Below are 12,402 nucleotides of genomic sequence, written 5' to 3' on the forward strand. Positions count from 1 at the left end.
TATATATTTATGTTCCCCGCCGCTCCCCCCTTCATGCCCTAACCATATCCAGCCACATTTCCACCTGTACACAGTAGAGACAATGGAGCAATCCATTGGCCTGAATCCAGAAAGCCCACTTTCACACCAGTCATTGGACCTTGTTGGACTGAAACTTTCAGTACTTTGACAATCTTACCCAACCCCATTTACCATTCTTAGTTTCCATTGGCTGAGATACTCTTTTTGCATAGTGCTTCACTGAATTTGTTTTTCATTATTAAGTCCCAGATTACTAATCATCTGACATGTTCATCACCTGTCTAACAAATGTACAAAAGAAAATTATATGGCTCTCTTAAATTTCTTTTGTAAATCAGCAGTCACCCATGACTTTGTTTAAACCCCACGCACCCCAAGACAACAACACAAACAACAACGAAACCTTCTTGTGAAGTATTGAATAATTTCCATTAGCAGGAAAATCCTGAAACCAAGATATATCTGCTTTAGATGAAGAGATAAAAATAAGTTTTGGCAGTCTTTTTGTGCACATATATACCTGCCTGTGGAATCACACTAACAGATCCTTATTGCCATTACACTCTGTGTGTTCCAAAGGACTCTGAGGCTTCAAGGTTTAAAGGTTTCAACATGAAATAGAAGATCCCTTGTGAGTACAGACTGGTTAAATTGAAGCAATTTCATTGGCCAAGAAAATCTGTATATTTTAAATTTTACTGTTTTTCCCCAGGAGAAAAGTTTTTAATTTTTGGTAACATAATGACCTTACCAAACATTCATGGATTCAGCTCTACAAAAGATTCAGCATCAACCAGGTCCAGTTTGTGGCTATCAACACTATCAAAACTAAAAACAAAGAAACAGTTTGGAGTATATTGTTGCCACCCACCTGATAAAATTTCAGTTGCACCAACAGGTGGCACAAACTCCCACCAGTTCCTCCCGTAATCTACCCCCAACACCCTTTTAATGATTCTATCCTGCCTTCTACCTAATGGTCCAGGAATGTCCCTTAACTTTCAGTCTCCTCCCTGGACAACTTAAAACAGCCAGACCTTTGATTCTGTTTGTTCAAAATGAACATTCCAGTACCTGTTAAACGTGCAGACCTGTAATGAAAAACAATACTGTAGTATCAAATGTTCAGGGACAAATGCAGGAAACAAATGTCACAGCAGTCAAGAGTAAGCTTCCCACTTCAGGTAGCATGAACACAGTCTAGAGAGTGATCTAAGATAGTACATTTATGCTGTCTTTAAAGAACGTGTGTACAAAATGTCACTAAATTTGAAATGGGCTGTCATAAACTTAAGGTAGCTTAATATGCAAATTTGAAGCTGGAGCACTGCTTTTTCTTAATATGTATTCTAAGGACGATGGTGATAATAACAGAATGGCTTTATGGTTTGCTCACTACTAATTACGTGGCACTTAACATCTGCATGAAACTTTAAAAAAAATTGGTAACTATTTGACATTTCTTATCCACTAGTTCTAATGGCCACAAAAGTAGCCTGAGGCTTTCGCTGAATTTTAACACAAATTCTTGTACTACAGAAAATGTAGGCCGGTTAATCACTCCTGCCAAAAAGCTGGAAGACACAATCCGCCTTGCTGAGCTAGTCATTGAGGTTCTCCAACAGAATGAGGAGCATCACGCAGAGGTGAGCAGGCATGGCGGGAAAATGTCTCTTTGGGTGTCCCTCAGCTGGACAGTGCAGAACTGATCCTACCAGCGACATGAACAAGATTCCTTAACACCCATTTTCTTTTAACTGACCTTGCAAAGAGAAGAAAAGGGCAAGTGTTGCAAGGAGAAGCCTTTGGAAGGTTGTGTAAAACAAGCAAAAAGTGGTTGCATGTTGTCCATTTCAGCTTAAGTTTTCAGATGTTTTAGCAAGAAGCAAAAGAGGTGAGTATATTTTAAAGATAATTTATTCAAGCAGCATATGGTTATTGTCCAGAACACACAATATACTTTTTGGTCTTCTGTGGTTGTCGTTGTTGCTACCACTGTTGTTTTTATTTATTTTATTTGGTGTGTGGATCACAGGCCATGTTTTTGAATTTATCTCTGTAACTTACTCTCTGCTTGCACTAGAGTCTTCATTTGTTAATCTCGGATGACCTAGGTTGCTAAACACAGTGATGGAAGCAAATTATTCTGTGTTGTTCAACCTGTCGATTCGCCAACATACATCTAATAGATAGATACAGCTTTCTGTCTTTTTTTTTTTTTTACGAACCACTGCCAAAAATGATCATTTTGATAATCATTGTAAACTAAGGGATTTCAAGGCTAACTAAATCCCAAACCTGTAAGGACTTAAACAACACAACCCTTAAAAAAAAAAAAGATTCCAAGATTCCATTATGGTCAAACTATTTCATCAGCTCTTGTTTCAAAACTGAGATTTAAAATCATTGCTCTTAAAATAACCTTTTTGAAAATTGCACTAATTCTCACTCTTCCTCTCCAGTTAATTCTACAGCTAAAGGGGGAAATAAGGCATTCCATAAAAGCTATTTCTCAAGCACTTAAAATGATCATTCCCATGATAAATGAAAATTGACAGTATAGTTAAATAATATATAATACACCATAAATCCAACCGTCCCGACTAATGCCTGATTGCATATTTAAATTTCCTCCCTGTTTTTCTACTGTTCCACTCAATCATGGCTGATCGTGGCAGGGAAAAGAGGTATGTGACTAAACCGAATGAGCCAGCCACCTGCTGTCATAGTCTGTGCATGCCCTTCCAGTACCATGTCTTCTACTGGGACTTTTCCTGGGTGCTCCTGCTTTCTAACACTGACCCAAGGAATGTAACAGCAACTTCCAGTGGACTGCTTGTGAAATGGTGGCCCTCCACGGCAGGGTAAATGTGGGGGTTCTCTTGTGCGTGCATGAAGCGATTGATATACCTAACAACAACGGCAGTTACATCCCGACACGCGCCTCCCACCTGCCTGGATTCTGTCCTTAGCCTGTCTCAGTTTCCTATGTCTGTCTGTACTTCCCTTTCTCACAGCAGATGAGTACCGACCGTAGTAACCGGTAGCTGGCCAGAGTGATACTAATCTTCCTCTATGACTGTCTGTATGTGAACCATATATACAGTATTTATATATAGAGAGAGTGCCAAAGATTCATGATTTCCCCGAAAATCCTCCTAAGAATGGGGTGAAGACCCCTTGAGGTGAGTGTAACTATCTCCAAAGCACCCAGCAGTGCACGGCCAGGAATGAGAAGAGGGGCCGAATCAACACCCTCCAAACATGGAAACCCTAGGACATGCCTCCAGACATATAAAATTAAGTTGGGCTAGAATTGTTTTCGATTCCATCCTCTAGGACATCCTTTTCAGATTGGGGGCCCTTCAGGCTTAAGTGACGGTAAGTATGTTCTTTCTGGGTGCCCAGCAGATCATCTCCAGAGGCCCTCCCCTGATCAGGATGTTGAGGCTTTCCCCATGATGTCGAACCAAATGTACACACTTCTGAAGACGTGGGTACGGAGAAGATCGCTTCCTCGGTCACAGCTGTGGTGCTGTGCTTTTGAGTAAAAGAAGAAAAATGACAGACATGCTTGATTTGTAATCACATTATGCTCTGAGGCTGCTACAGGCTAAGGAAGGATGGATATTTTCCATACCTCAAAAGAGGTACCAAAGGGAAGTTGATATTCCAAAGAAGAATTTTTCTTTTTTTTTTTTTTAAGATTTTTATTTATTTATTTGACAGAGAGAGAGAGGGAACACAAGCAGGGGGAGTGGCCGGCAGAGGGAGAAGCAGGCTTCCCGCTGAGCAGGGAGCCCGACGCGGGGCTCCATCCCAGGACCCTGGGATCATGACCTGAGCCGAAGGCAGACGCCTAATGACTGAGCCATCCAGGCAGCCCGATATTTTTTTTTTCTTTTCCAAAAAACACTTCTTTCAGGAAGTGCTAATCATCATCCTAAACTGACCTAATAACCATCATCATAAAAATATTTTAATCTTACACAGTCAAAAGCCATTCAGGGTAAATACATAGCGTAGAAATAAATTCAATTCCATTTTCATTTGTTAACTTGGGGAGTTACAACTAAAAACTTCAGCATACTTTGGAATGTGGAGGCTCGGTTTGGTTTTAGGTAAATGTACAAGATTATTTCCTGAACTAATAATTTCATCCAATCACAAGAATTTCAATCAGCAATCAAAAGCTACCTATCTGCTGAGCACTGAGGCTACTACCTCAGTGCTTTTTGGAAGGACAAGGAGACATAAGGTAGTCTTAGCCTTCAAACGATACAGTGCAGACTGGCCAATAGCTTGGGTTCTGTGCCAGAGAAGCTTGAGTTTGAATTCCAGCTTTACCTCCTCATTGCTCTGTGATCTCAACCTGGTTTCTTAACCTGTCTAGTCCTGTAAATGGGAGATAACAATAGAATCTACCTCAGATGGTTGTTGTTGGGATGGAAGGCGACATTAAGCAAAGCATCTGGTGTTATGCCTGGCATAGAGTAAGTTCTCAACAAAGCTTGGCTGTTGTATTATTAGGGACAAATTGCTAAAGAAGCAAAATATGTGAATATGTGACCATGAAAAGGACAAAACCTATGTGGAAAGTACCAAATGAGTGGTACAGACAGCATATGTTGAGAGAAGAGTGGGCTCATTGCAAGGCAGAGTGGTCCAGAAAGTTAGCACCCTTTGTTCTTAGCATTCACTTACAGCTTGCACTCACCTGGAAAGCTCTTAAAAATGGCTGATGCCACGGTCTCGCCCCAGCTCAATTAATCAGAATCTCATGGGGAGGGACCAACTATTAGTAATTTTTAAAAGCTGCCCATCTGATTTCAGGGTCAAGAAAGGCCCCTGGGCTATGGTTAAAGAAGTGGCATTCGCCCTGGTACAAGTAAGATGAGGTTTTGATGCCCAGAGAATGAATTGTGAAGATTTTTTTTCCACTGACCAGTACTCACTGTATATTCTGAGTGCTCAGTGAACTCTAGAAAATCACTCAATCCTAAGCATGGATCTTGGCTATAGAGCCATGCTGTTCGGTGGCACCACACAAATGAAATTGACAAGTAGACTTGCCTCCCCCACCAAGAAAACAATAATCCTTAGAGCCATGTTTAATTCCAATACAAAGTAATTAAATGCCCCAAGAGAAAACATGTTCATCAGCTAGAAATGCATCACACATTCACCCAGGCATGGGTAGCAGTAGCAGTTCTCTTATTTACCTCTTAATTTCAGCTTGATTCTGCTCTCAGAGCCGAAGTTATTCACACACACGTGCACACACACACATAAATTATGCCTTCATGTATCATTGCTCCACCTTCCCAATCTCTCTCTCTATGTATACGTATGTATATGTATATATGTATTGTGGTATACAGAGGGGTACATATATACATGTAGTTTGTGTACAAAATATACAATGTGTTCAGTGTGGTGGACTGTATTCCTAAAGCATACATCTTTGCCTTTAAATAATGAAACACACCAGGTAAGTATTTAGAAGCCAAAGTACATCTCCCTATTGTCTTCGGAAAAGATTTCCAAAGACTTTAGATGCCCACAAACTTTGAGTTAACTCATATACAAAAATAGCATTCACCTGTATGAGCAAGCATAAAATAAATATAGTTGTTGGGTCTGGGTGTTTTGTTTGTTTTGTTTTGTTTTAATTTTAAAGCTTGCCTTGCCCCAGCCCAGTCACACAGATTCTGTTCATTTGATTGAAATTATGATAATGGCTTTTTGGGTTGTTTTTTTCTTTGTTTTGTTTTGTTTTGTTTTACCATTGCCAGAATCTTTTTCTCCTTCTCAGAGAGTCAGGTTTGATGATGAAGTTCTGGAGGAATGACCTTGGGTGTACAGAAATAGATTTGGTCTTCATTTCTCCTACAACTACTATATTTAAACTATCTTCATTCTAGAATCCTAAATTTCTCTGCCAGACTTCAAAAGTGGTAATTCACATCAGAGTAGTCATTGTTCTTTGTAGGGCTGTCTATCTACATGATGATTAATGCGACAACTATAGATAATTGTTCAATTTTTTTTAAATTCCAGTGAAGGACTAAGTTCTCAATAGATAGTAGAAGTGGGTGCTTCTTAGGGCCTCTGGTTTGCAACTTTTAAATAAACGTGGTAAGAACCAGGTATGAGGTTGGGCTAAGACATTTTTAATTTCAGGCATTTAGGATTGGTTTTTTGTTCTGTGTTTTGTTTTTGCTTTTTTCCTGTCATCCTAGAGCAAAATCGTGTCTGGGAAGGCAACTCAGTCTCCCTAGTAACTGTTTACTTGGACTCACCCTGAAGATGTAAAATTAATCAAATAACTAAAGAATGAGTACCAGCCAACATTTGGTGTGCCTTTGTGGATTTTGCAAATATCCTGCATCAGTATTGATGAGAGTCATCCCCCCATATAGGGTTGGGGATGGGAGTGGGACTCCAGCAAGTTCCAATATTTAGAAAGTCTCTGCCTAAAAGACAGGTGGCTGGATGAGCTCTGGGAGTGGAGTGGAGGATTTCTTCCTCTGCTGGATTTAGCCAGGTAGTCAGCAGAGCTAGCCCCAAGCCCCAGGGCTCTCACACCGAGTTAGTAAAACTACAATAAAACCTCATCGATTCAGACACAAATGCTTGTGACAATTCAACGGCAGATGCAGCTCTTATAATTTTTCTTAAGTAGAATGTTTGACATGATCTCAACTCTCTCTGGAAATTCTAAAGGCTCTCTCATAAATTTCATATCAGGCCCTCGGAAGTTAAAATTTCTGTCTCTTTGACTTCACTTTAGAGGTCAATTTGTCTACAATTATTAGAAGTTTTTTTAAATTTCTACATTTATGATACATCGATATGGTAACCAGCAAATACCTTTTACTTTGGTGCCCAATTATAGACTTCATTTGAAAGCAGTAAAATGATACCTCTTTTTAGAAAACCCCATAATTTAGCTTTTTTGCTGACAGATGAGCATTTCTCTTCTCTCATTCTCCGAATCAGTGAGGTTTTACTGTAAATTAAAATGGATACAGCAGGTGTCTATTTCCAGCCAAGCTGACCTTGCAGAATGGTCCATGACTTGATTTTTTCCATTTAATTTGCACACCAGCCACATGTTGATAAAGGAGAAGTAAGTAAAATGAAATCTCATGAAAGAAGAGAGGTGGACCCCTACTCTGCCTCCTAGTGGCTGTTAGAATATCCCCAAATAACTAATAAATCACACAAGAGCTTGGCCATTGAACAAACTCTTTCATTTATGGAATTATTTCCATAATCATCTTTCATGTTTCCAAACACCTTCCCATCTTTCTTTTGGTGAATGCTCCGGAAAGTGTTTCCAATGTAAATACTTTACGGCATTGGGTGGGGAGGTGGGGGACAAGAAGGGGTTGGCAATTTGTTTTTGTTTCTCTGCTCTCTTTGAAATCAGTAAAAAAAAAAAGGGGGGGCCTGTTGACACTGTCACTCATTCTGCATGCTCCCTGCCAGAAATGATTAGTCACCATGCATGCATGCCTTTGAATGGCATTCACATCTGGCCCAGTCCGATGTGAATGTTGCCCCTGAGACCCTGCACAATGATTTCCAAGGACCCACGTGCATGAAAATGAGTTACTTCACTGATATTTTTTGGTTTTCAATGTACATATGTGTCCAAGCCCCAGAAAAGTAAGTCCTAATCTTACTGAGTGTTTCCTAGCTTACATCTGATCTTTCCTACAGACAGGATGCAAAACCAGAGGCTCCCCACTTAAAAAGATTTTGACTCAAATGTTTGGTGACCTGGCATGAAATAGGAGTAACGTGACCAATGCGTAGAGAAATATGAGTTGCTGAGCTTGTATGAGACCATAGACAATGAAGCCCAGATATGTAGATATAAGTGAACCCTAACTGCAAATTTTCAAGTTAGACCAGCAGAAAACCCATAAACACAGTGAAGAAACTCCCAAATTCGAATACCTTAGAGCAAGAGCTAGCCAACAATAGTGACAAAGAGCATGACTCCAAACCTACTGGGTTATTGTAAATTGAACAGAAGTTCCACGTCTGTCCTTTCTACAGCTGCATCCTCGACCAGCAGGTCAGAATAAAGACTTTCTGAGGCAGGCCTGGAATGATGAAAAGGCATGGCCTTGGGACACTGAGAGGCCCCATTGTATCAAAAATCCTGTTCTTTTTACAATAAAATTACCAAACCCTGCTGATGCACAGTTAATCTTGACCAGTGAGGGCTTGACTTCACATCTTAGGTTGGAGAGAGAAGCTCATCGCCTCTTTGTCTGTTGTTTTTCTGCCAAATTTCAAAGGCCTTCGCGTGGTGGTCAGACTTGATGGTGGAGCATGCCGAGACGTTCCTGTCACTTTTTGCAGTGGACATGGATGCAGCATTAGAGGTGCAGCCCCCAGACACGTGGGACAGTTTTCCACTGTTTCAGCTGCTGAATGATTTTCTCCGTACCGACTGTATGTACTATCTTTGACTGGTTGACTTTCCTAAGTAGTGTGCAGATAAACAGATCGCTAAAATGTCTTTGGCCCAGTCAGACTACAGCCTAGTGAAACCTCTTCAGAGTTTTCTTATTGCTTTAAAAAAACCAAACTTACAGCTGATGGCCCTTCTTTCTTTCAACAAATGTCCTGTTGCACCGAAGCCCTCTCTTAACAAGGCAAAAGAGCCCAAGAGCAGTGTGATAAGCGATATTCGTGCCTGTGTGTTTTATTTGCTTTTGAACAAGCTAATTAACTTAACCTCTTCACATTTCGAAATTTTTATTGAAAGATGTTTTCTAGATGAAAAACAATTTCTAGCTAAATAACACCCCAAGCGTTTCAGTATCTTACAGCAATACATAGGCATAAAATAGACCTTCCTTCCAAGAAAAGTTATGAAGGGAGGGAGGGGTACAGAATGTTCTTTCTTTCTGCTAATGTCATGGGAGGAAGGGGAGCAGGTACAAGGAGAAAACCTAAAAAACAATTGTCGGTTATTGTTTTTACTGTTTTTTAAAGGAGCATGATTGTTTTTCCTTTTTAGAAGAATGAAACAAATGGGTAAAATATTTTTGAATTCCATTTTCCTTCCACACAGATCTAATCATGAGCTTCGGTGCTGTTCATGTACTTTTATATACCCCCTTTTTCTTGAATCCCCTAGAAGCAGTATATTTAATATAGAAGATAATCCTTTCTGTATGTACATTGTATGCTGATAAAGCAATTGTGGGTTCTTACCAAGCTTTTGCTTATCTGTTCTAGATAATTTGTGCAATGGAAAATTTCACAAACACCTGCAAGACCTGTTTGCCCCACTTGTGGTTAGATATGTGGATTTGATGGAGTCCTCAATTGCACAATCCATTCACAGGGGCTTTGAGCGGGAGTCATGGGAACCAGTCAAGTAAGGAAACCTTTTTTGATACCATTGGAGTTTGGGTGCAAATGGCTGGAGAGTCATACAGAAATGGATTAATGGTGTCTTACAGTTTTTATTGTTAGCATGGACATCGAGCAAACACTGTACATGTTTCCAACTATGATGCTCATACTGTCCTTGTCCAGAGCAGGGGAGGTGGGAGGAGGTTAAGAAATGTTTTATGAAATGAAATCTTTGTTTTATTACACAAGATAAATAAGAAATAAGGGATATAAACTTGGCTGTGATGTTTGTACTGTGTATCTTACTCCAGTGGTGATATCCTTAGGAATTAATGTTTCCCACAGTGTGTTCCATAGGGGTCTAGGCAGGGGGTCTGCAAACTTTTTCTATAAAAGGCCAGATAGTGAATATTTAGCCTTTTCAACTACACAATCTCTGTCACAACTTCTCAGCTCTACCATTGTAGCGAAAAATCAAAAACAGACAAAAGGCAAATGAACAAATGTGGCTATGTTCCCATAAAACTTTATCTTCAAAAACAGGAGGCTGTCCTATGGGCTATAGATTGCCATTTCCTGGTCTAGGCCTTTGAGACACACCTCAAGAAAAGAACTCCATGGCCAGATATGTTTAGAAAATTCTATATACCCCCACTCATCCACCCCACACCCATATCTCCTGGAGAACCACAAAGCACAACAGCATATTTGAAAACCCGGAGGACATAGTCATACAGACTCTTATTTAACTCTGCTTCACCTGGAGCTTCCTAAATGTATTTGGCTACTTTTTTTCCCCCCAGGGGAATATCTATCCTGTAGGACCAATGATAGGAAATCCTGTAGGGTGTGAATTTGGCAATTTCCACAATTGCTTAACAAATCTTAGATCTTACTTGAAAATGTCTGGCAGATTCAGTGCCACCTCCGTTTCCCAGCAAGGGGAAGGTCTGTGACTCAGGGCTGCCAGAGGGTCAGTCTCAGGCTCCCCTTTCTAGAGACATAGAAGGCTCCTAGGTGGAGAGAATTTTCTGGTATGGTTTGAAAAGCTCCAATAAAGCCCGGTATTAGCTTTACCCTGTTAGACTTTTTTTTTCTTTTATGTAAGGAAAGCATTTTGTTCTTTCTAGTCCTTTACATCTTTGGGAAATAGCAACAAGTATAAAGCAAAATAGGGGGTATGTACAGCACACTTAGAGACACTCCAGAACAAATATTCAAAACTCTTTTCCTCAATTTACAAGATTTGACCTGTGCCTTATCTCTAAGCAGTTTTCTGGATTGAGATTCTTCCTCTGATATTTTACTGCATGATTCTAACTGATAAAGAAATCTGTGCAAAATAGCTTTCTTGGCCACCCCACCCCCCATTTCCACGTCTAAGTCACGAGAGGAGTTTCTTGACTTACCCCACTGAGAGCAGGTAAATAGGCAGTTGCTCTTCATTTGCAAGCACCAAGAAATCTAAATTTTAGCTTGTTATTCTCAGGTTTATACCATCTCTTAATATGGTCCTGCTGACTTTTAACTCATGAGAATTAAACTGGGTCCCTTAATGACAAAACATGAACAAGTGACTGTATTTTTTTAATGCTCATTATATTCAAGACAGTTGTGCTGTAGAGAACATCTGAGAAAAGGAAAAGGTTCAAATGAGTAATGTTCACGTTTTCAAAACAGTAATGGTCTTGAAATTGCTTTTACTTACCTGGGTTTAAGCGTGGATTCTGCTACTACCGACCACATGGGAGGAAATTATTTGTATCTGTCACTATTTCTTAAAGGGCCTCAGAGTTAGGGCCTTGCCCTCCACTCACCAACCAGAAGGCAAGTCTTGAAAACTCTATGAACTGTTTTCTCCTCTGTAAAACTGATTTTTAAAGTGTCCCTCCTCGGTGTCTGAAAATTGTCATGAAGCTCTGTGATAATGTCACCAATGTCATTTTATAATCTGTTAAATTCTTCAAGCAAGTAACTGCTATTTCTTTTGAAGTATTAAATATTCTTGATACCATCAGACATAAAGGTAGAATCAAAATTATTTTCACAATTGAAAATGTTAGTCAAGGAAGGTTTTGTTCGGGATTTTTTTTAATGCTTAAAAAAATAAAATTTGAACTCTTGGACCAGTAATTTAAAGACCTGAAAATTAGGGAAGGATTAATAGTTGTGAAGAATAACCTGGGAATGTTTGATGCAGATGTTTTTGTTTGTTTGTTTGTTTTTTCCTCAAGTAGCTTTTTGCTGTCCCAAACTGTGCTATTGGTTAGTGACTGTCATTGTGGTCTGTTCAACTCATGGTAAATAGTACGTGCCTTTTAGAATACGTAGAGGTATTTGAAAGTGCCAACTAAAACGTAAACTAAATTACAATACTTTGAAACCACACACATTTTATTAGCTGATTTGTAAACAGAATGTGGATGCTATGACAGAGTAACAGAATGGCCAGCACAAAATGAAGGGTAAAAAGAGCTTGGGCACATGCTTTTATGTGCTAAGAAGAATGAGTCTCCCTATACTTCCTACCAGGTGAAGAGAAAGTACAAGCTTTTATCTGACTGCTAGTGAAGAAGCAGAGATTCATTTCCTTTTTGGATATTTTTCCAAGTCAAGGATGATCTTTTTGTAATTTTTTTTATTACGCTTACTCAAAAAGAAGAAACTGACTTAGATAAATAGATTTAGTTCGTTCAACCTTCTCTACTCTTACATGTGTTCCTCCAGTACGTACACAGACACATACACACGCATGCACACATAAACTTTCCCTCAAATAATTGTTATACTCAAATACTTCTGTTCTTCCATTTTTCAAAAATTGTGACTACAGGCACTTGATTATAGGTAAAATGACTGAGAAATGCATTGTAAAGCTTACTTCAAGAAAAACTAGCATTCAAAATATTAAAGAAAAATGACACTCTGGCAAGAAAATGCTACTAATATATGGAGCTTGCTAAGAATAGATCAAAAAATATTCTCTATTCTTCAGAT

At 39.4% G+C, this 12,402-nt stretch overlaps 1 protein-coding gene across 15 annotated transcripts in view; it reads left to right on the forward strand.

Annotated features, from left to right (window-relative positions):
- The window catches only part of CADPS (calcium dependent secretion activator), a 470,398-nt gene that overhangs the window by 369,823 nt on the left and 88,173 nt on the right, over positions 1 to 12,402 (forward strand). For 8 of the 15 annotated variants that reach the window (XM_088021921.1, XM_088021935.1, XM_088021922.1 and 5 more), the window contains 3 exons: positions 1,561 to 1,667; positions 8,337 to 8,493; positions 9,286 to 9,427. In XM_088021921.1, coding sequence (XP_087878047.1) covers positions 1,561 to 1,667; positions 8,337 to 8,493; positions 9,286 to 9,427 — 406 coding nt within the window. Of the gene's footprint in view, positions 1 to 1,560; positions 1,668 to 2,699; positions 2,709 to 7,132; positions 7,154 to 8,336; positions 8,494 to 9,285; positions 9,428 to 12,402 lie in introns of all 15 variants that reach the window. The other 7 variants (XM_088021929.1, XM_088021901.1, XM_088021897.1 and 4 more) reach the window with 2 other exon arrangements.

This window comes from Eumetopias jubatus, unplaced genomic scaffold, assembly GCF_037043125.1.
Source record: "Eumetopias jubatus isolate StellerSeaLion01/CBP00866 unplaced genomic scaffold, mEumJub1_p1.0 scaffold_1, whole genome shotgun sequence".
Lineage (NCBI taxonomy): Eukaryota > Metazoa > Chordata > Mammalia > Carnivora > Otariidae > Eumetopias > Eumetopias jubatus.